Below are 24278 nucleotides of genomic sequence, written 5' to 3' on the forward strand. Positions count from 1 at the left end.
CCCAGTCGACCAAAATAAAACCAAATGCAGAAAATATATTTCCTTCAAAAATCAACAAGGGTGCGAAGATTTTTCAGCCATCACGGAAATTGAATATCAAATTTTTGTATTCTGATGCAATAATTAGTTCTTTCTTTGGAAACAATTTTTTATTTTATTTTTGAAGTTCTAAGATACCGAAGAAGAAGGGTTTTAATCTCTGTATATAGAATACAGATTCAATGGCTACTTTGCCGATTTTGATACAACACGGTGGACGTTGGGATAGCAACAATCGATTTGTGGATTACTCAGTTGAAGGCGTGGTGATTAGTACCGAAACTAAATTTATTGATTTTGTTTCTACAATCTCAAAACAATTGATGATTGACACCACAATTAATCTGCTTGAAATCCAGTATAAATGCGATGAAGATTCACCACCAATGATGATACACAATGATATGGGATTGCGTGTATATATCGAGTTGAAGAAGAAAAATTATGCGTTTAATGAGTATCCGCTATGTTTAACAGTGAAAGATAAAGATATGCACGCGTTTAATTGAAACGAGGAAAATTCATCTGTATGCCTACAAATTGTTAATATATATGATATACATAGCGGGGATACACTACAGTTGATTGCGTTTGATAACGTAGATGATCCTGAAGTTGTAGATTTTGATGAAACTCCAATAATAGATGATCCTCTAAATAATACTGTTTCGGAAGGCCAACTTTACAAGGACAAGGAGACACTGATGATGGCGTTAAAAAACTATGCTATTCAGAAAAAATTTCAGTTTAAGGTTGATCGATCAAGTCCATCAAGGTATGAATGTATATCTAACTTTAATAATTGTATACAATCAACAGTTTTTTTATTTTCACAACACACAATAGTTTATCTTAATTTATTTATTATTGTGTAAATTTGGATGTTATTAGATACTGTCTGGTATGTGTCAATGACCGTTGCACGTGGTTTTTCAAGTCTTCATCGCTAAACAAGTAAAAAATCTTTAGGGTTAGAAAATTCAGTAAGGATCACACATGTTCGGCGAGGGATAGGTTGTTTACACAACGTGTAGCTACTGCTCCTATTATTGGAAGAATTATTTGTGATAAATATGTTGATCCTAAAACAATATACACTGCAAAGGACATAATGAAAGACATGAAAAAACATTACGGTATTGACTTAAGCTACTGGAAGGCAAATAGATCAAAGCAAAAGGCCCTTCAGTTTTTAAGAGGAGACCCAAGTGAGTCGTATGCAAAGTTGCCAAGCTACTTATATATGTTGATGCATTCCAACTCCGGGTCAATTGTGTGTTTGAGAAAATCAGATGAAGAACACTTCATGTATGCCTTTGTCGCCTTATATGCATCAATAAAGGAATGAGAATTTTGCAAACCTATTGTTGTGGTTGATGGAAGCTTCCTTAAAGCAACGTATAGAGGAATGTTACTCACACAACTTGCTCGCAAGATGCTGGAGGTTTGTTCTAGAAATACTCTACTATATTTCATTTATTCTAAATATTAGTAACATATTCATGTATATCCAAAGAACTAATTGTATATCAGAGTATACATATATGTATAAAAGTTATGTGTATAGCCATTTACACTTATATAGTTATTTTAAATCCGTGCATATCAATTAATTATCCATAGGTATTTATTAAATAGAATATATTTATAATAAATACTTTGTTGAAGGAATATAATTAATATATTGTAAACAGGCAAGATTTTTCCACTTGCATATGCAATTGTTGATAAGGAGAATGATGCCTCATGGGGGTGGTTCTTTGAAAGGTTCAAAGAAGCGTTTGGTGATAGAGATGACATGTGCATTGTATCGGACAGAAATGAGAGCATAGCTAAGGCAGCTTCAATAGTGTATCCTCAAGTTTCTCATTGTGTTTGTATATGACATCTATGGAATAACATAAAAGACAGATATAAGAGGAGCCAAGAAGAGCTAAGAGAGATATTTTTTGCTACTGCAAGAGCATATACTATTCAAGAGTTTAATCACCATATGACAGAGATGGAACAAATAGATGGAAGAGTGAAGGATTACTTATTTGATATTGGGTATCACAGGTGGAGTAGAGCGCATGAAAAAGTCAACAGAACAATGACAATGGCTTCTAACATTGCAGAATCATTAAATTCAGCAACTAAGGAAGCGAGGGAACTTCCGATATAGCAGTTACTGGAAGAAATTCGAATGTTGATCAACAGGTGGAACTCACAAATCGAAACACTGCACAAGCGACATTTACAAAGCTTACCTTTAAATACAATGCTATACTGGATGAAAATCTTGATGCATCACAACATATGATAGTAAGTTTATATTATATAACATATTCCTTATTTTCAACTTCATGTTTTTCTACAGAGTAAATCAATAAAGTTACTCTTTTGGATTTTATACATAAAGTGTAGACTAATCTTGCTTTTCTACCAAATATAGGTGGGACCATCGACTGAAAACTTACATTCAGTTATTGATAATGGGAGGTTGTTCATCGTTTACCTTAGGGAAAGGACATGTAGTTGTAGAAGGTTCCAGCTTGATCAAATCCCTTGTCCGCATGCGTGGGCGGTTTTGAGGTCAAAAAACTTAGAGGGTGAAGATTACTGCTCTATGTACTACAACAATGAATACATGTTGAAAGCATACGACATTCCAATATATCCTCTTCCAGATGAAAGCACATGGACAATTCCAGTAGAGGTATTAGAACAAGCTGTGTTGCCACCAGTCTGGAATAAGATGCCTGGAAGACCGAAAAAGGTGAGATACAAGAAGGTTTCAGAATCACAAGCTAAGAGGCCAAAGAGTTCATGCGGACAATGTGGACGTGAGGGCCACAATAGGAGAACATGTAGAAATATACCTTATAACCACTGAATGACCTTAAAGATAAATTGTTTGTATATATATCAAGTTTATTAAATGATTGAAGTATTATTCATGTTCAGAAGTTATTTAAGTTTTGCACTTGTGTATGCAAGTTTTAATTTAGCATTTTCGTATGTATATCAAAATGTATCATATAAATTAGTTGGACAAGGTCAATACATTAAGTTGTGTAGGACATGTATATCATCATGTATATTATTGCATTGACATGTAAATAATATTTTGGCACATGATCTTTACAATTTAATCATTTTATATGAAGTTGAATTAATATGTCGTCATACTGAACACTGAATCAAGTTTGGATATATATCTCTGTGCTTGTTACACATACAAATATAAAATAAAATGTATACATGTTTTTGAACAATTAAGTATTGATATACATGGGGATAGAGTTATACAAAAAACTGGTGTTGTTAGTTCAAGGATATACAAATCAGGATATACATGTTAGCTCAAATAAATGTAAACATGTAATTGTACAACTAGGTATTGATATACATGGGAACGGAGATATACTCAAAACTAGAGTAGTAGGTTCACGGATATACATAGTGGGATATACATGTTATCTCTCTTAAATGTATACTATATTTATAAACTATGTAAGCACGTGATTTTTGCCCTGTGAGAGAATTACTCCCAAAAAATTCAAAATAAAACGAATTTTCCTTGGTGTTGTAATTTTTGAATTTTTGTGGTGTTTTTGTATAATTATTTGTATTTTTGTTTGTGCATGTTTATTTGTTTAAAAAATATAAAAAATAAAATATGTCGCATTTTTGTTTAGTATTTATTTAAGTTTGTTTTACAAAAATGAGAAAATCATAAAAAATAAAAAAAATATACGTTGCATTTTAGCATTTAACGTCTAAATTGTGCGATTTTATCGTTAATTGCTATTTAAATATGCGATAATAGTTATTTGGAATTAATTAGTATTTTTTGATAAGTTAATTTAGTTTATAACTTAATTTAGAATTTTAGTTTTATTAATTAGAAAGTAGAAGAAAATAGAGCAAAAAATATAAAGAAAATCGGAATTGGACCTCTTCTCCAAATTTCAAACCACAGGCCCAAAAAAATACCCAACCTTCCCCATGACCCGGTCCATTTCAACACGGGTCAACCCGGTCCGCCCCATAACTAAACTATCCGCCCAACCCCCTCCCATTTTTCATTTTTCTTGTTGAAACCCAAACATAAGAAACCCTAAAACTACCCGCCTTCCTCTCCTTCTTCTTCCTCTCCAAAAACACCCCAAGCTCCCCTCCCATGGCAGCCATGGCTGCTACCCTTCCCCTTCATCCTCACTACCCAAACACATGCTGCCGGAACCTAAACCATCAACCCCGCTGCCATTGCTTCGTCTTCTTCGTCGCCAAGCTCAAGCTTCCATGGCGACTTTCTTCCCCGAACGATCCCGCCGCTACTGTTTTGTTTTCTTCTTCATCAAGCTCCCATAGCTGCTGCGTTTTTGTTGCTTCTGCTACATCCAAACTGACCCAGCTGCTTCTGCCTTCATCTTACTCGTCGTCAAGCTCGAGCTCGAGCTCCCATGGCAGCCATGGCTACTCCTTCATCTAATTCATTGGTCTCGACAGTAGCCCCTCCTCACCATATCGGACGACCACCTGAAACAGTCCCTTCTGCTGCTTATGCTGCTGCCTGCGTCGTCCAAACAAACCCTCACCTGCTGCTGCCCGCTGCTTTTTCTTCGTCGCGGCCAAACGACCCTCGACGAGCTTCTGCTTCAGTCAAGCTCCGCCACCACTGCTGCTGCGTCTTCTTCTCCTCCGTTGATGCTGTTGTCCGCTACTTCTTTCTTCAAGTTCTTCGTTTGTCCGTTCGTGATCGTCTTCGGCGTCAAATGGTTTTGGTGCGATATTTGTTTCCGGAAAGATTTGTTTTTGTTCGAGTTCATCATCGTTCCGATCCGGTTAGTTGGCTTAAGTTTCGTTCCCGTCCATAATTTGTTTGATATTTTTCGGATTTGAAATCAAATATGTTTGATATTAATTTCATGTTCATCGTTTTTTTTTTCAGTTTGTTTTCATTCATTTTTCTTATTTATTTTTAGGTAGAAATTGATTAGCTTAATTATAATGTTGCTAGATTTAAGTTGAAGATTCAATTAATTATTTTTCAGTTTGTTTTATTAATTTAAAAGGATTTAATTTTAATATAGAAGAGTGTTAGTTTAAATCGCTTGAATCCGTTGTTTGTTGTTTAATATAGATTTAATTCGTGTTCATTTTGTTTGAAGTTCGTTTTTAATTCAGTGATTTAATGTGAAGTTATGTTTTGGTTTTTAATTTTTTGATTCAATGTATCTTTGTTATAATTTTGTTGGATTTAATTTAAAAAGATCAATTGATTATTTGAAGTTTAGTGATTTGAATATGTTTATTTGTTTTGTTTAAGCTTAATTCGAGTTTAATTCGAATTTGAATAAAACTTGCTTGTTATTGTTGTTGAATCTTTTCATTTATGTCCATACTTTGTTTGATTGTTCTTGAATCCGAAATTAGTATAAGTTTGATTTTCTTGTTTGTTGTTTATCATTTTTGATTATTTCTTCAGTTTGTTTCATGATCTTGTTTAGTTTAATATAGAAATTGTTGGTTGTAATGTTGTTAGATTTAATTTTAAGTTCAAATGATTATTGAATTTAGAAATCTGAATATACTTGTTTGTTGTTGTTGTTGTTGAATCTGAAAGTAGGTTTGTTTGTTGTTAAAAAATATTGTTCAATCAAAATAATTTTAGTTGTTTCTTTGTTGTTCATCATTTAGTTTGAATTTGTTGTTGAAAATTGTTTAGAAATTGGTCATATTTGCTGTATTTTGGTTGAAATTGATTAGGTGAATTGGTTATAGCTGATGGGGGTAGTTTGGTAATTTGCAGTACGTTCAGGGGTAAAATGGTAATTTCAGTAAGGTTAGAGGGGTATTTTTGGAATTAAAATTCTGAACAATTATTTATTTTGAGTGCTCTGTCAATTAGGATTAAAATAATATTAAAGTAATCAAGTATGAGGGACAAGATATAATGGGGTATTTGTTTAATGTAGTGGGGGACAAAACATTAGGTAGTGAGATTAAAAGGGGGATGAGTGGGAATATAGTGGATTTTATGTTTAAAAATGCTGAAATATGGTAATAAAGAGGAGACTTGATCAGATTTTGAAAAAAGGAAGGAGAAGAGAGAGAAAAAAAGAGAGAGCTGAATATTGAAGATAGAGAGAAAAATTCCGAAAACACTAAAACTCCAAAAATAAAAAGAAAAATATTCTGGAAATTCAAAAGAAGAATAGTATACACCTGATATACAATTTAAATATTCTGATATACGGATTCAGAAATTAAGGGTTGAACATTAATTAGTCTTTCAACTCTGAAAAGATTCCCTTGGCTTCTGTCCGTTGATTGTTGTTGATGTTTCTGGATTTTTATCTTGAGTTTTAAAATCCGTCATTGGCTTCTCATTGTTGGTTGCTGGGTGTTGCTGTTGTTGTATGCTACTAAATTTCCGCTGATATCCCTTTTCTTTTGCTTCCAATATCAGGTACACGACTGTAATACTAGCTATCGCAAGCTAATAATGTGGAAGCATGAATACATATGAAGAATGAAATTTTGAAGTTTTAATTTCGCTTTTTCTTTGGTCCTATTATTGATTGTATTTAGGCTATTTCATGTATTACTAAATAATAATTGGAATAAGAGAAAATAACATAAGTTAGTCTTTAATGAATCAGTTTGGCAAAACGGGTTAATTCACTAGTTATGAAGTTTTCAAGATTATCAACAGTAGGTTAATCATGAACAAGTAGCTAAATTTAGCTAAGACATGAATTTAAATTAAATTTCGTAAATTAGGCATTAAGGCATGATTTGAGTTCAAGCAAGATTAGAAGAACGTTTAAGTCTAATAAACTTTCTAATAAGCTTTAGTAATTATGGTTAAATCTAGTTTCAAATGGTTGTGAATAATTAATCTCAATAGTTTTTTTTATAACAATGCGAGTTTTAATCTAGCTATATTTGATTCTTTTGAATATTAGTTGTCGAATTTTTTTTTTTTTTATAATTTTGAATTTTTAATAAAATTCCTTTTCATCAATATTTGTATTAATCTAGCAATTAGTATGCCATGCTTTCTTAAATAAATAAATAAAAAAAGCTTGTAATTAATTAGGATTTTCTTTCTTTATTTTAGAGACTAATTTTAATAGAAAAAAGTAGTCGCTTTAAGATTTGTCCATTTAAAAATAAATGAGATGAGCCTCGCCCAATAAAACGCACCAACTGCGGGGCCCTCAATAAATGTTTAATTGAATATTTAGAATTCGGGATGGACTGTTTAGTGAATTTCACTGCCTTCCCCAAAGATAATAACGCGTTAGACTCTTTAGGCGCGATTTAATTAATCTTACCTTCTTAAAACTCGGGTGCACATTTATGTGACCCAAATCCAAATCTCAACGGAATCGAAATGTGTCTCCAATCACGGGTACATTGATTGTGACGTAGTCCGAGATGCATGTCCATGACGTTGCAAATTCCTTAAAAAATAAGACTGAGATGAGCCTCGCCGAATAAAAATACAAAAATTGCGGGGCCCTCGGTAAATATTTATTTTAAAATTGCTTAGACTTCGGGATGGACTGTTTGGCAAAATTCCACGGTCTTACCCAGAAATAATAATACGCTAATCGCTTTAGGCATGATTTTAATAATAATACATCCCTAAACTCGGGTGCGCATTTATGCGACCCAAATCCAAATCCCAAAACATTGAATAAAAATACGTTCCGGATCGCGGGTGCATTTTATGTGACGCAATCCAAAGACATGTTTTTAAACGATGTTCACATTCTTGTAAAAATAATAATAACAATTATGAAAGCGGTAAAAAGATAAAATTTGCACATAAGTTCATATTTGTATAAAATCAGATAATCAAGCCGAATATAACAGTTGAGCGACCGTGCTAGAACCACGGAACTCGGGAATGCCTAACACCTTCTCCCGGGTTAACAGAATTCCTTATCCGGATTTCTGGTTCGCAGACTGTAATACAGAGTCATTCTTTTCCTCGATTCGGGATTAAAATTGGTGACTTGGGACACCCTAAATCTCCCAAGTGGCGACTCTGAAATAAATAAATAAATCTCGTTTGGATTGTCCTTTAATTGGAAAAACTCCCTTCCGCGCCCCTTCGCGGGCGGCGCGGGCGAAAAAGGAGGTGTGACAAACTACACTGGTGTAGTTAGTTCACAGATATAAATATCAGTATATACAAGTTAGCACACTTAAATATTTACCTGTAGTTGTACAATTAAGTACTGATATACATGTAGATAGCGATATACACAATGCTAGTGTGTTAGTTTAAAGATATACAGAACAAGCTATATATATATATATATATATATATATATATATATATATATATATATATATATATAGTAGTAAAATTATGTATTGATATACATGTGAGTAGAGATACACAATAATGGTGGTGTTTGTTTATGGAACTGCCATATTCATTTATGTTAGACATGAGCATGCTAAAGAAAATTTAGACATACACATGTTAAATTTAAAAAAAAATAAATAAACAGTAAACAAAGTAAAAAAAAATCCATAAATATACACATGCTACATACTGGTAATTTCTTAATTTGACAAAAAAAGGAAAAAGATACGTTAAACCTGCAAAATATAAATAATATATTACAAATATTGTGCCATAATGAGCCATTAATAAAACACAAATGTATTTACATATCCCAAAATAATAGATAACTAAACTAAAGAGTAAGACTAATTGTTCTTCAATGTTACAAGAGCATTTATTCTGAAACTTCTTTTAGAAAACTCTGACTCACTTTCATCTTCATTCTCTTGTTTAGATCTACCATAATCCCACAACAATGTACCAAGTCGTTTGCGATGTTGCTCTGCATCGAAGACAACTGGAATTGATCTTTGATGGATAAAATACTCCGCAAAAGATGTCACATATACACCACAATCACTAAAACAAAGTGAAGATAAATTAGAAGGAATCAACGCCCTTTAATAAAATATAATTATTTAAAGAAATGTAATATCGAAAACTTAACATACGCGTTTTCTTGTTGTGGCAGATCATCAACCAAGTGAATAGCTAATGGATCAGCAAGTGGTCTGTCACTGTATGGTACATTGGTCAAATCAATATCATGTCTCTTCCTATAAAAACCTGTACTAGCCAAGAAACGAGCAATCAACACTGCATATGGTTGAATGGCCTCACGAATTTTAGCATCATGTTGCGCTCCTCTGATGGAATCATACACGTGTATGCACCTGTCCTTAAAAGTCAACACACCTAAAATACAATGCCATTCGTCTTTTAAGCCTATAGGAATTAGTACATGATCGACAGTGTGCCACGGAACATTACACGGCATGCGAGAGCCTCGCATATAATCAGCTATTTCATGATCCTTAGGGATGACACCATAGTCCCCATTGCTCGACAAAAACTGATCATACAATGATTTTACCTTAACACAAAATGGAAAGTTTGTCGTGGTGAAGGACTTTGGAACGTTAACATCATACTTTATTTTTTTCCTTAGATAGTAGAAGATGACATCAATATGCTGTCAAAATAAAAACAGATTTAAGTCAATAAATATAACACTTAAAGATTTAATAAAATAAAACTAAGCATTTAAGTAAAAACTGATATGTTTCAAGTTAAGCATTGTATGATATACAATTATTGTCTTGGTATACATGAAATAATATTATAAAAATATAGTTATATTTTTTAGTCTTAGATATACATATCGGGATATACTTTTAAAAAAGAATGGTTGTAAGAAGATGAAGTTAATAATTTTTGGATCTGATATACATGTAGATATACAACATATCCATATAGTTGAAGGTTTTAATATACAATTACGCTAATCAGTTATACAGTTACTTCCATTGTTTATAAATGTTTATAAATGACAGTACGACAATTAATTACTCTCACTAGACAAAGCACATACAACTGCACGAAAGAATGACGCTGCAGCGATTACTTTGGCATAAGAAGACACCAAACAATCTTCATTTACACATAAATTTAGCCTATCATAATGTGCAAAACCTATTTTAAGGAGATATGTTATCAATTTAGTTCATGTGAGCTCTCAACTCCTTCAAAGCAATAATAAAAAAAATGAACTTGGTAAGCTTGATATTGACCTTAAGCATTAACCTTACATTATTAATCCAAAGTGTATGCATTCAAATAATCCACAGTAGTGAGGCTGTTAAGTGAGGGATCACTAGAACATACTGATATACATACGAGTTTATGCTATACATGTCGTTATACATATTGGATTAAAATGAACATGGATACAAAACATATATTAGTATTTAAATTATATATATATATATATATATATATATATATATATACTCTCTCACACACACACACACTCACATATATACAATGATATAATCTAATGTAAAAGGAGTACAAAAAACATACCGTGTCGTCCAAAGGTTGACCACTGTAATTCAAAGTGTAGAACCATTCTTTCTTGACAATATGATGATCTCCAAAGAAGAGATGAAAATTGACCACATTTGATTTAGATTTTGATTTCTTACCATATGAATTTTTACCCATCTGTCAACTTGGCAAGAATGAGAATATCTTTCAATTTCTACAATGAGACTTGATTTAAAAAAAGAGTTAAGAAAAATATTAAGTAGGCATAGTACAAAGTACTAATCAGATAAAAATGGAGAGAATTGGGGTATTTGAAAATTTTAAAATTTGGGGAAGATAGAGAAGAAAAGCGTAAAAGAAGGAGAAAGGGGAGGAGTGAGGGGAAAGTGCTGAAGCACGATAAGTTGGCTATGCTATGCCAATTAAAACAAATAAAAATTTAAAGTAAGGCTATAGAGTGCCAATATCTAAAACTAAGGCTTTTTAATGCTAATTTTCTTAATAGGTTGTTATACCATGCCATTTTTTCTTTTTTATATACAGACTAATGTTGTAGTTATGAAAAATTTCCTTTTATTAATGGGCCGGGGTTTCCGTTCGAAATTGGGTTTGAAAGGAGGCTGCTGGGCTGAGAGCGGGCTCTCCTCTAAGTAAAACCCTAGCCTTTATTACTTCTCTTTATATAAGCTCCTCATTCCCTTAGGTGTTACGCAGATTCATTTTTCTGACTGCTTTGTTTTTTCTAGTCTTCCCCCCGATCTGCTTTAGCTCTTCCATTAGTAATCTTTTCCTGTTCTTCTAAGAAAATAGCGTCAACGCAAAATTCTATTTTTTTTTTCTATTGTATTTACTAGTTGTTTGGCCAATGATTAGACTTATTTAATAGACAAGCATATGTCTGAATTTTTCTCATGTTGAATACTCTAATCTTCTCTATGAGGCCGTTTTATTCTTCTTTAAATCCTTCACATTCTTTCCCTTTAATTTTCAGAGAAAATTATTTGTTTCATTTGTCTTTTATCTCAGGTTTTAAATGGTGATTTAATCTGAATCTAAGTTTTGGTTTCAGTTTTTGCCGATGATGATGTAGTTGTTTTGCGTTAATGAGAAAATCATGATTACGACTATACTACTGCCTTCCTTCTGAGGCTGCCCTTTTATCAAAATTTTATTAAGTTTTTCTGTACTTTTAATTCAATAATTGATTCTTCTGTGTTTGAAGTAGTCAACGGGGGTCAAATGATGACTAGTACCATAGTTCACATGAAATTATTTGTGATTATAAAACTACTCTAGTCTTTCGCTCCTATCTGATGACTCTCAAATTGTTTTCGTTCTAAATTCGTTTTGATTATTTTGAGATTGAAAAGTGTTATTAGGACAATGACGACTACTTTTCAGATTGGTCTCGTTCGTCGTAATGGTGTAAATCCACCTTGCCGACCATCCTGATATATCACCACCCATAAACTGAGTCCCCATTATATTTCCTTAATTTTTTAGTTGTTGCTTTGTTTTAGTTTTGGTTTTAATACAATGAGTTCTCATGTTTCTTATCTACTGTTTGGATGCTTCGAAGAAAATTTCAAATGTGTACCATTGACACAACCCTCTATCAATTTCTGAGCTCTTCACTTTTCAACCAGTTTTATATCTTCCTTTTGTTACTTTTGAGATCCTTTTTACTCTTTTCATGGGAAAGAAACAGAGCGAGTTGACGATAGAATTCATTGTCTGTCAATCCACTGACTAATTTGTGTGATGTAAACAGTGAATCCCGACAGGTTCTGATCGGTTATTATCTTTCACTATTTACTACTACTCGACTCCCAGAGTTTTTTTCTTTGATTTTATGGGCAGATGAGGAATATCATAATTTTAATGGGTAATTTGCGTCTGATACTTTTCATTGATGCTATATCACCTTGGAGAACTGATGCCATTCAATTGTTTTCTTCCTATTTTTCGTAACTTATTTCTGACTTTGAGATAATAGATTGATATGAAAATATACCAACTTTATGAAGTATTCATAGCTTTCAACTATCCGCTGCAATTATGAGTGCAGGAACATGTGAAGAATGACTTTAGCTTTGGTAATAGAAGCTTTCTGTGTAACGCAAAAATATCCGAGGCATTGTGACTAGAAAACAATTAGTGATTTTTCGGTTTAGTTTTGTAAGAAGCTTTAATTATTTTAAAGCTAAAAATCATTAGGATAAAATCAAATTTGATAAATACCTACAATTTTGTAATAAATATCTCAATTGCATTACTAATGGAATAAAGAAATACTAATTGTTTTGGACTAATTCTAGGTACGAATTTTCTAGATATTGAACCTGTTTCAATTCTCTTAGAAAATTGAGATGTTCTATTCTGCTAAAGCTGTGATACCTATTCATAAAAATCCGAGAAATCGAACCAAACCGTAAACCAAACCAAACCTGATTAAAAAAATCGTTATTTTTTGGTTTGGTTTGGTTTGGTTTTGAATTTTAAAAACCGATCAAATTTGGTTTGGTTTTCGTTTTAATCAGAAAAAAATCGAACCAAATTGACTATATGAGTAGTTATTTTAAATTTATTATTACACATATATATATATGTATATTGTTATACAAAATTTCAAAAATTTTATGGTAAATGTTAATAGTTTGCACTTTTAAAATAATTCTTTACCTTTACATTCTAGTTTGATTGGTAGTTTTTTTTGTTTAGTGTAAAAATTCATTTTATGTTAAAAAATAACATATTTTAATTGGGACCTTAAATTATTCATCACTATTTGATTCAATTATCATCAATATATTTTGGTAAATAATAGATTTCTCAAAGGGCAATTGATTTGATAGTGTTACATTGAAAATGTGGTCGCCGGAATATGTGTTTGGTAGTGTATGTCTTATATTTAAGAAAAAACCGACAAATAATCGAAAAATCGACATAAACCGAATCGAGAAAAACCGACTTAATTGATTTGATTTGGTTCTAATATTTGAAAGTTACTTATTTGGTTTGGTTTCTTTTTAGGAAACAAATCGATCCAAATCGAACCATGAACACCCCTACCTGCTTAGCTTCCGAAAATCATTTTTGGGAGGTTGGTTATACACGGGGAATATGCCAACACATCGAGTCATAAAGTTGTCGTTTGCTCGAGGGATGATACTTTTGGAAGGGCAATTGGGTTTAAATTATCACCTGTTGTAAATGAGAAAATTATTTTAGAAAAGAGCTTATGATTTAGTTTTTGACTTTTTGGCGGGAGGAGAAAGCTGTATGTTATGAAAGAAATATTGGTGAACAAAATTTTACTATTTATTCCACCGCTAGTCTTGTCCATTGTTTAAATTGTTCACTTGATACTTCTTCGTTGTTGTCTAACTTTAACTACTCTTAGCAAAGTAATTCATTAATCTTGAATTTAGTTACTTTCTCTTGAGGAAGTGTGAAAAGTTTCTACACCTTTTCAACTTTGTTTTAATGTTGAACTCTTAGAGATATTTGAAGGTTAAAGGTAATTTTGTTGTATATATTAGGGTGATTAAGGACATGTATAACGAAGCAAAAACTTGGGTGAGGATACTGGGGAAAAGGGCGATGGGAGAACTTGATCCACTTTTTAGACTTGATACATAAGTCATTCCTAAGAGAGATAGTTTCAAATAGGAAAGGAAAATTCCATGTGTTGTAGGTCGGATCAAGTAAAGTAGCTCAACACATACTCTTCGGACAAGTTTTTAAACCGTTGGTGGTGTATCACTGGTACCTGCCTCGAAATTTGCACAAAAATATAGATATGTGTGGTATGAGTACACAATTACTGCTATTTAATAAGTACTAAGTCTAGTCTCGAAGAAGTAGGTATGATGATTCAACAATGACATTTACTGCAATAAACAAGTGAAAGCATAAATAGAACATGTAATAATGTATGGTATCATCAAATAATAACAAAGGTACGGGCACAGTAAAATTGGAATTTTGGCATGCTTTTCCAGCAAGAGAGAATAAAATGCCATATTTCTCAATGCTTTTTACAATCATAATATAAGTCAATCAACATTTATGTAAAAGCTATATGAGTCTAGGATGCAAATGCATGCTCATAATCCACTCTCAATATCTCTTAGCACAAATTCATGTGTTTGACACTGGCCAAGTGTCCAAACTAAGCACCATCTAGGTGCTTGCTCTCACATAGCCTAAAATAACATGAGTAATCACTTAATTTCGGAAGGACGGATCCATATCTAAGTGTTATTTGCAGTGTGCAACTCGATCCAATTATAATACCATCGATAATCAATATTTGGTCATAATGTTCTTCGTGCCAAAATCCTAAACATTTTTAAATATCCAACTCTCCAACTCCTGCATATGTGTATGAGACGATATGATCTAAGCGCAGTAGGACTTAATAATAAAATGTGGATCATTATTTACATGAATAAGAGAAGGTTATGGCTAATTATATAATTCAACTTCTCATAACGGTTCATTATGCTTAATTAATATTTATAAGTCCGATCATGATATCAAACAAGAGTAAAGTAAGGCAATGATCGCTAAATCATAAATTAATCAAGGCAAGTGTATGGATACGACTAATTAGAAATTTCTTCCCGTGCAAATTCATCTCCGTACAGCTCGAATCTAGTCAAAATAACTTAATATCGTAAATAAATGCCATAGAAAATAATTTCGGATAACAAAGATACGATCTTTAACTAAAATCAACAATCATCACAAAAAGTCAATCCGGGGCTTGCGCCTCGGAACCCAACAAAACTCACAAATTCTGAACATCCATTCCGATACGATTCAATTCATACCAAAATCATCCAATTCCGACCTCAAATCGGCCTTTAAATCATCAATTTATGATTTTAGAAAAGTTTTTACTAAAATCTCCAATTTCTCCAATTTAAATCATTAATCAAACATTAAAATGGAAGTTGGAATCATGAAATATAAATAAATCCTAGTAAAAAATATTTATCCCAATCCAAATCATGAAAATTCCCTTCAAAATTGTCCAAAATCAAGATATCTAACTCAAAATGTGATAAAATAACAAAACCCTCGAAATATAGTATGAAATAGTTTGCCAAGATATACTCAAGGCGAACGCGATGAACCCTTCGCAATCGCAAAGACAAAACTCACCCAATTTCCAAATCATTCATTGCGAACGCGACACACCGGCCGCGAACGCGATGACCAACTCTACAATCCCTACACGAATGCAATGCCTCACTCGCGAACGCGTAGGACAAATACCTGATGCCCCCTTCCCACCTATCCTTCTACGCGATTGCGTAACCCATCTCTCGATCGCGATGCACTGTCTCCTCAAAGCTTTGCGAACACGTCCCTATCTTCCCGAACGTGAAGTACAAACTGCCAGACACCAAAAATACCACTGCGAACACGACTCCTAGTCGCGATCGTGAAGAAGGAAGCACCAGACATCAAAAATAACATCCCAAGCATGGTGATCTCCTGTAGCCCATTCGAAACACACCTAAGGCCCATAGGATCCCGTCCAATCACACTAATCAGTCTCAAAACATAACACAAACCTACTCAAGGTCTCAAATTAGACCAAACAATATCAATACTACGAATCGCACATCAATTCAAGTCTAATGAACTAATGAACTTCTAAACTTCTAAAACTCATGTCGAACCATGCCAAACCAACTCGGAATGACATCAAATTTTGCATGAAAGTCCCAAATGACATAACAGACATATATCAACTCCTGGAACCGCAATCCGAACCCGATATCAACATTCAACTCTTGGTCAAACTATCAACCTTTCAAACCTTCAACGATCCAGCTTTCGCCAATTCAAGCCAAATCAAACCAGGAACCTCTGAATACAAATTCGGATATACACCTTAGTCTAAAATCACCATCTGGTCCTAAGGAACCGTAAAAATTATGGTCTAAGGTCAAATACACAAAAGTCAAACTTGATCAACTCTTCTAACTTAAGGTTTCTAAAATGAGAATCATTGTTCCAAATCAATCCTGAACCATTCGAAAACCAAAAATAATACATGCAAGTCATAATACACCATATGAAGCTACTCATGATCTCAAACTACCGTACCGAATGCAAATGCTCAAAACAATCGATCAGGTCATTACAAAATGGTGGCAGACTTATGAGTTGAGTAAACTAGCTGGCGCAACACCACTCATATGGTTTCAGTTCTCAGTTCTCTTCTTGGAGAAGTTCATTCCACATACTCGTAGTGATGAGTTGCGTAGTGAGTTTGAGCATCTACGCGTGGAGGGCATGATCGATACTCAGTATGAGATATGGTCACGCAGCTAGCACAATCTGCTGTGTTCTTGGTCCCTACTAAGAGGGAGAGCGTTACGAGGTTCATTGATAGTCTCAAATTTTGTATCTAATATGGGATGGCATGAGAGGTCGAATGTTACCATTTTTTATCAAGATGTGGATATTGCAATGCGCTTACAACGTATTCTCAAGAAGGAGAAAGATGAGAGGGATGCCAAGAGGCCCCGTGGTTTAGGTGGTTTTAGTGGTGCCTTATCCGGAGGCCAGGGGTATCACAGTAGAGGTTGCCCTTTCAGTATTGTTCAGTCAACCCATCAGGCTCCTCGTGGTTCTTTAGTCAGCCATTGTTCATATAGTGCTCTTCCAGCCAGTTATTTTTCAATGCACTACCAACATAAAGTATACCGTGCTCCATCTGATTAGTGGTTTTTGGGCAGATGTTCAGGTTCTCAAAAGTAGTCACAGATCCAACAATCTTACTAGAGGAGGGGCTGCTTTAAGTGTGGAGACTTGAGTCATATTAAGAGAGATTACCCCAAGCTTCTGAGTAGTGTGCCATATCACGACACTCAGTCCATGATTTCGGCGCCATCAACTACACTACATACACAACTATCTTGGGGTGGAGCCTAGTTTGTTCGAGGCCGTCCTAGAAGTGGAGGTCAGTCAGGTGGAGGACATGCACGTTATTATGTATTCCAGGGTAGGCAACAGGCAGTTGCTTCAGATTCCATGATCATAACTATTGCTTCAGTGTGCCACAAGGATGCTTCAGTATTACTTGACCCTGTATTCTTATGTGTCATCATATTTTTCTCCTTATTTGAATGTGCCTCATGGTTCTCTTGATATCCTTGTTCATGTATCTATACCTGTTGGTGATTCTATTGTGGAAGATTGTGTGTTTTGGTCTTGTGTGGGTACCATTGGGAGTTATGAGACTAGGGTTGATATTTTGTTGCTTAATATGGTGGATTTTGGGTATGGATTGGCCATCTCCATACCATGATATACTTGATTGTCATGCTAAGACCGTCATGTTGGCTATGTTGGGGTTGCCAACTGGAATGGAGGGGTTCGTTTGGTCATACACCTAGTAGGGTAATTTCACTCCTGAAGGCTCAATGTATGGTTGAGAAGGGGTGTTTGGTATACCTAGCCTTTGTTAGAGATATTAGTACTGATACTCCTACAGTTTATTCAGTCCTCGTAGTGAAGGTGTTTCCAGATATCTTTCATACAAACCTACTGGGTGTGCCACCCGATATGGATATTAATTTTGGTATTGAATTGGTGGGCCCTCAGCCAAGATCAATTCTATCGTATCACATGACTCCAGCTGAGTTGAAGGAGCAACTACATGAGTTGATGTATAAGGGATTCATCAGGCTGATTTTTTCTGCTTGGGTGCACTGATGTTGTTTGTGAAGAATAAGGATGGTTCCATGAGGATGTGCATTGATTATAGGCAACAAAACAAGGTTACTGTTAAGAACAAGTATCTATTGCCTTGAATTGATTATTTTTTTGATCAACTTCAGGGGCCAGGGTATTATTGAATATTGACTTGAGATCGGGGAAAAGAAGCAGATGGTGTTGAGGGGGAACTAAGAAGCGGATGGTGTTGAGGGGGAACTAAAAATGACAAGGAGGAAGGGGGAATTGGTGGAACTGAAAGTGACAAGGAGGGAGATCTAAGATTAAGGGGGAACTGGTATCTCAGCTGGTTAAATTTGACCCAGACAAGGAGGGAGATCTAAGATTAAGGGGGAACTGGTATCTCATCTGGTTAAATCTGACCCAAACAAATGCTTTCCATTCCTAAGTTTGTCATCATCAAAAAGGGGGAAATTGATGGGTTTTCAATGTCTTAAACTTATGCTTCTTATGTTTTGATGATCTAACAAATTTGTTGTGAAGAACCAGATAGTGAACCTTGTCCCATAGGATACACATCTCATGTTAACTGTTCGCAGCCTGAAAATCAGCAAATGGATCAATAACCACAGGGAGGAACACAACAGGGACCCGATGCATTGGTCCTTCAGGGTTCTCTGACAAAAGCACAAGTCAGTGACTGTACGCATTCAATATAAAGAGAAACACAACAGGGACCTGCTCCTTTGAAGTTCTCTGACAGAAGTACAAATCAAGTGTACAACTTGAACGTAGCAGAAGAAAGTGACCATCTGACAACTGTTATAGAAGAGGAACACAACCAGGACCTGATCTGTTGGTATGTCCTGACATAAAGCACAAAGTCCAGCTGGAACGCAACTGCCTAGAAGTGACTGCACAGATAGTGCAACAATCACTTCTCACTGAGAAGAAGTACACCAAGAGCTGACGCCACTATCTATTGTGATATCTTTTGTGATTAAACAACCTGGTGCAAGACACACCATTACTTGTGCATTCAGTGATATTCTCTCAAGAAGAAGAAGCATCGATCCAACATTGAAATCACTGGTGTGTCAAGAACAAGAAGACAACTCCACTAAGGATCAATTTCTAAACGAAGTCTTATGTATATCCATAGTTGAGTTGTAATCTTGTTCTATATTGTAATTCCTAGTTTGCTTTCTTAGAAGCGCTGTTTTAGGAACAAACAAAATTCGTAAACTTTAGAGTTTATGTTGTGACTAGAAATAGTCATAAGTTAAATCCTCTGTAACTAGGAGAGTTAAAGAGTGGCTTATGGTGGTTGCATCACAAGTTAGTTTAAAGTCTTTGCAATAAGGTTTTTACAAAGTAGTTTGTAATAGGTAGATTACAAGTTAGTTGAGTTAAAAGCCTACAAGGGTAGGTCGTGGTTTTTTGATCCCCTTGTGTGGGATTTTACCACGTAGAAATATCTCTTGCCTTCTTTTCTTTCAGCCTTTATAGCATTCTACATATCATTCTCATACGGGACCAGATACTCTATAGTTTGGTGGACTCATATAAGCTATCAATTGGTATTAGAGCAGGTTCCTCCTATCAGGCTAACACCTAGGAAGGATCCTAAATGGCTGCTCCACCAAGCTTTGAAGAAGGACAATCAACTTATAGACCTCATAGATTCAATGGTCAATACTATGGATGGTGGAAGACTCGGATGCATGATTTCATAATGGTTGAAGATTCAGAACTGTGGGACATCAGTCCACATGTTTCCATGAAGAAACTTGAAGAAACAGGACCATTGGTGCCCAAAGGGAGAAGAGAGTACAACGACATTGACAGAAATGCTGTAGAAAAGAACTATCGTGCCAAGAAGATCTTGATGTGTGGCATAGGACCTGATGAGTACAACAGAGTATCAACCTGTGATACTGCCAAAGAAATATAGGAAGCCTTACAAGCTGCACATGAAGGAACCACTCAAGTCAAACAATCCAAGATCGACATGCTCACCACTGAATACAAGCTCTTCGGGATGAAAGATGATGAGTCCATACAAGATATGCATACCAGATTTACCTCCATCATAAATGAGCTTCACTTACTTGGAGATGTCATTCCCAGAAACAAGCTTGTAAGGAAAATTCTTAGTGTTCTACCTGGGTTTTGGGAAAGTAAGGTAAATGCCATCACAGAAGCTAAAGATCTACAGACTCTGACCATGGATGAGTTGATTGGTAATATGAAAACATACGAGATGAAAAGAAAGAAAGACAGTGAAAGAAGAGAGCCTAAGAAGGAAAAGAACCTGGTGCTTAAGACTGAAATGAGTGATTCATGTGATTAAGAGAGTGACATGGCCTATCTTACTAAGAGATTTCAAAAAATGGTTCGAAGAAATGATGGCATACCAAAGTGGGGCAGTTCAAGTAAAACAAGGAACAATGATCTCTGTCACGGATGTGGAAAGCCAGGGCATTTCATCAAAGATCGCCCTCTCGCGAAATAGGTGTAGTACAAGCAAAATCCTGACAAAATCGGAAAAAGGAACCTGGTTCCAGAGAAAAGATTCAATCGAAAAAGTGTTGCAGACAATATCGTTAAGCAGGCTCTTGCTGCTTGGGGAGACTTCTCAAGTGAATCCGAAAGGGAATTAGATGCAGAAAACATTTCCATGATGGCAGTGGAAACTGAAGCAACAAAGTACGATTCACTATTCGCGCTAATGGCTTAGTCAGATGATGATGATGAAGAAGATGAGGTAAACTTCAGGGATGTTCGAAGAAATCTGAAATCCTATTCCTCTAAGAAACTAAGGTCTTTATCAAATGTCCTAATTGACACTTATTATAGTCTTGTAAATGATAAGGAGATCTTGACTGAAGAACTAGGGGAGGCCGAACAATCTAGAGATGATCTAGTGGTCTATGTAGTGGACTTAAATGAAACCATAGCTAATCTTGAACTAGAGAAGGAGGCCCTAATTGAAAAATTAACCAGTGTGGAGAATGAGAGAAACAATATGATGCTAGTAGTTGTTGATCTAAAAGAAACAATAGAAGGTCTTAGCAATGAGAAACATTCCTTAGAAGAAAAAATTGCCTCCACTGAAGAGGAAAGAGATGACCTTCTAGTGATATGCGCTGATCTAGAGGAAACCATTGAGGGACTCAATAGAGAACATAGGAATGTAAGTCTTGGGAAAGGGAAGGAAGTAGCCAGTGAGTCGCACATCTTGCTGGAAAAGGAGTTAACTGCTGTAAAAACTAGTCTTTGTAGTGAACTCGAGAGGAATCAACAACTCCAATCTGAGTTGGAGAAAGTAAGAAATGATCTTGAGAAATCCTTGAAGTGGACCTCGTCCTCAAATGTTGTTACTAGTATGTATCTAAACAATAGTGCGAACAAGCAGGGCATCGGGTTCCAAAGGGAAAAAAACTCCCTACAACCCACACATCAAGTATGTCACTGTACTTGATAACTGGCTATGTACCCAATGTGAAAATAATGGGCATTTTAAAGAAAATTGTCAGGCCAGGGTTCAGTCTGCTCAAAAGAACAAAACGTTTACTGAGAGAGTGACTACTAGCAAAGGACCAGGTACCACTTGGAAAAAGCGTATGCTGCCTGCGTGGACTAGGAAAACCCTCATTCATCCTTTTTATAGTAACAAGGGACCCAAACTAGTTTGGATTCCTAAATTTAACCCTTGATTTGCATGAGCAGGGAAAAGTAAGAGGAAGCGGGCTGCTGTGGATCATGGACAATAGATACGTAAAGCATGCAGCTAAAAACAACATGAATCTCTTCTCACTGACAGCCCTGCAGGAAGGGAATGTATCCTTAAGAAGGAAGTAAAGGGTACATTATCAAGTGAATGAAAGGTAGATAAGTTCTTTTGGCACTCAAGTTGGAATGTGCGTTATGTGAATGGCCTAAAGAGTGCAGTCACCAATTTGATAACTCGCCAAGTGGTCTCAGCTGACAAAGGAAACAAGAACATCCACTCCAACTAAGTGTGAATTCCCACAAGCTGGTGGTATGAGATGAGTAAAGTCGCAACCTCAGCACAAAAGATTGGTATATGCAAACTTCTCACCTCCGAATAAATTAACTCAGCAGGACCTGGCCCATGGTTTATCAGCTCAAGTGTCCCCAGATATGATTTCACAAAAGGAAGAAAGAGGGGAGATAAGGGATCAAGCACAATTTCCCAACAATCAAGGACTTCAAAGTAAAGTGATATTGCTGAAAGAAAGAACTGAACAAACAAGAATACCATGTCCTCGACAACAGGAAGGATTAGCCAGGGAAGCTCAATGAAAAGGGATGAGAAAAGGAATTCCTCTGGAATATAATCCACGAAACAAGGCCAGAATGTCTCCAACAAAGGGCACACTAAATGATAGGGGGTGCTCATGGGGTCTACAACAAGACACTTCCTCTTGCCATTTAAGAAACGATGACAAAATGAGTAAGATGAAGGGGACTGGTGAAATGCAATGCAACATCATTATCCATGTCTCACAAAGAATCTAGTACATCACTCTTTACCACTGAAGCTAAGAGAGGAGCAAGGATGCAACTCATGTCACGACACAAGTAGCAGAACAAAAAGTGTGGGAAATCAAATTAATCTCCACATCTCCCTCTTTAATCAAAGTCAATTATTCTTTTATTCTAAGAGTTAGATAAACATGTTTTCTTTCTCTTTTCGCTCCTGAATAGAATCCAAAGTGCAAGTCCGTAGGAATCCTACTTGTAGGGTGTCCATAAAGGAGTTGAAATACCTTAGAGGAACTCAGGACCTAGTCCTGTATTACCCATCAGGTGACAATTTTGTTAATCCTGTTGGGTTATGAAAATGTTATCTATGCAGGGTTTTCTATGGAAAAGGAAAACACTTTTGGAACAGTTCTCTTGTCATGATGCATGCCTCATCCCTTGGGAAACAATGAAGCAAAACTCAAATGGCTTCATCAACAACTGAAGAAGGTCTTCAAATCAAAAAAGGGAAGAAGATCAAGCATATTGAAGAAACAGAAGACAAAATTCTAGACATTTGCATCAAATCCTCGAGTAGAGAACTCTGGATCAATCAAAAGTGAAGACAGAGTTATAAGGGCCAAATGAAGAACATGATCCTCCATCAGTTGGCTATGTAAGACAGAACCAGGTAAAGATAGCTAAAGTGTTTTCTGACCAAGCGTAGCTCACATCAATACTGTTGCAGGTAAACATGCATGTCAATCATAGAAGCTAAAGGCACAAGTGTGAAAGGTGAAGAGAGAAGAGCTACTAAGAACTTATTCAAAATTTGTTCTGGAATGAGGTTCCTGCACCTCAGGTTAGTAGTAATGTGCTTAAATTCTGCATGTCCTCACCAAACAAAATTTTTACAAAACTAATTCATCTGCCACATCATTTGATTGTTCAAACGTCTGAATGTTATGTCTTGTCTGTCACATCCCTTCATCCTCTCTGCACGGTAACACTTCCCCACAAACCTTCTGCCGATTTCAGAATTATTCAGAACCTGTTTCGCTCTTCACTCATCATTAGCCCTTCCTCCAATAAAACTTTCTCTCTCTCACGGCAAGTCATGAACCTTTATCCCCTTTCTAGAGCTAGGATCCTCTTTTCATCTTTCTCTTTCTCTCTTTGCTCGTCTACCAAGCTTTCATCTAATGGCGATTGAAAAATTACCTCATTCACCATTAATACCGCTCCCACTTCACTATCACCTCTGAAACCATTCCGTGAACACCACTGTTTCACGTCTTCTACCACCTTATCTGCTCTTGATTCCTCCTCTACTCCTACAGTTTTCCCATTTTTGATAAATCCTATCTACCATTATTTTGGGAATCCTATGACTAGTCAATCCTACGATCTCATCAAAGACCACACAAGAAGTTTTACTCCTCAAATGTCAGAAGCCCCTGAGGATGATCCTGATCAGTATCAAAACTCTTCCATGTTGGACTCAGTGACTCTCAAGGAGTCACCAGAAAAGGAAACAGCTCATAGCATCATGGCTATAGCTGCTGAGAGATTGATGAATGAAGGAGAATATCTCTTGTCTGAATACCAGGGGGAAGAAATTCCATTCCTAGAAGATGTAAGAACC

The 24278-nt window shown here is 35.4% G+C and overlaps 2 protein-coding genes, 1 long non-coding RNA gene and 5 other non-coding genes across 8 annotated transcripts; all 8 read left to right on the top strand.

Annotated features, from left to right (window-relative positions):
- Positions 1-221: 221 nt before the first annotated feature.
- LOC104234844 (uncharacterized) lies at positions 222-2914 on the top strand. The gene is made up of 6 exons (XM_070161255.1): positions 222-496; positions 605-814; positions 1009-1247; positions 1734-1912; positions 2239-2343; positions 2474-2914. The coding sequence occupies exons 1-6, from the start codon at positions 222-224 to the stop codon at positions 2912-2914; spliced, it is 1449 nt and encodes a 482-aa protein (XP_070017356.1).
- An 8275-nt stretch (positions 2915-11189) lies between these two features.
- On the top strand, positions 11190-13867 carry LOC138882283 (uncharacterized). The gene is made up of 2 exons (XR_011403761.1): positions 11190-12537; positions 13475-13867. It is a non-coding gene; the product is annotated as an uncharacterized lncRNA (long non-coding RNA).
- On the top strand, positions 11515-11592 carry LOC138882496 (small nucleolar RNA U83). Its single transcript, XR_011404096.1, has one exon. It is a non-coding gene; the product is annotated as a small nucleolar RNA U83 (small nucleolar RNA).
- LOC138882488 (small nucleolar RNA snR60/Z15/Z230/Z193/J17) lies at positions 11672-11763 on the top strand. The gene has a single exon (XR_011404090.1). It is a non-coding gene; the product is annotated as a small nucleolar RNA snR60/Z15/Z230/Z193/J17 (small nucleolar RNA).
- LOC138882489 (small nucleolar RNA Z43) lies at positions 11820-11919 on the top strand. Its single transcript, XR_011404091.1, has one exon. It is a non-coding gene; the product is annotated as a small nucleolar RNA Z43 (small nucleolar RNA).
- Positions 12151-12236, top strand: LOC138882498 (small nucleolar RNA snoR14). The gene has a single exon (XR_011404098.1). It is a non-coding gene; the product is annotated as a small nucleolar RNA snoR14 (small nucleolar RNA).
- On the top strand, positions 12293-12386 carry LOC138882490 (small nucleolar RNA Z101). Its single transcript, XR_011404092.1, has one exon. It is a non-coding gene; the product is annotated as a small nucleolar RNA Z101 (small nucleolar RNA).
- A 6286-nt stretch (positions 13868-20153) lies between the features above and the next one.
- LOC138881055 (intracellular protein transport protein USO1-like) lies at positions 20154-22006 on the top strand. The gene is made up of 4 exons (XM_070161256.1): positions 20154-20385; positions 20740-20851; positions 21002-21470; positions 21875-22006. The coding sequence occupies exons 1-4, from the start codon at positions 20154-20156 to the stop codon at positions 22004-22006; spliced, it is 945 nt and encodes a 314-aa protein (XP_070017357.1).
- Positions 22007-24278: the final 2272 nt, after the last annotated feature.

The sequence above is a fragment of the Nicotiana sylvestris genome, chromosome 11 (genome assembly GCF_000393655.2).
Source record: "Nicotiana sylvestris chromosome 11, ASM39365v2, whole genome shotgun sequence".
NCBI classification, from domain to species: Eukaryota; Viridiplantae; Streptophyta; class Magnoliopsida; order Solanales; family Solanaceae; genus Nicotiana; species Nicotiana sylvestris.

Excerpts from the sequence above, each read along its gene's own strand:
- LOC138881055 (XM_070161256.1), top strand. The coding sequence starts at position 20,154 with ATGCTCACCACTGAATACAAGCTCTTCGGGATGAAAGATGATGAGTCC. Across the intron at positions 20,386-20,739 it reads GACCATGGATGAGTTGATTG|ACAATATCGTTAAGCAGGCT; the intron begins GTAATATGAAAA and ends AAAGTGTTGCAG. Across the intron at positions 20,852-21,001 it reads GTGGAAACTGAAGCAACAAA|TCTTGTAAATGATAAGGAGA; the intron begins GTACGATTCACT and ends CACTTATTATAG.
- LOC104234844 (XM_070161255.1), top strand. The coding sequence starts at position 222 with ATGGCTACTTTGCCGATTTTGATACAACACGGTGGACGTTGGGATAGC. Across the intron at positions 815-1,008 it reads GATCGATCAAGTCCATCAAG|GGTTAGAAAATTCAGTAAGG; the intron begins GTATGAATGTAT and ends AAAAATCTTTAG. Across the intron at positions 1,248-1,733 it reads GTTTTTAAGAGGAGACCCAA|GCAAGATTTTTCCACTTGCA; the intron begins GTGAGTCGTATG and ends TATTGTAAACAG.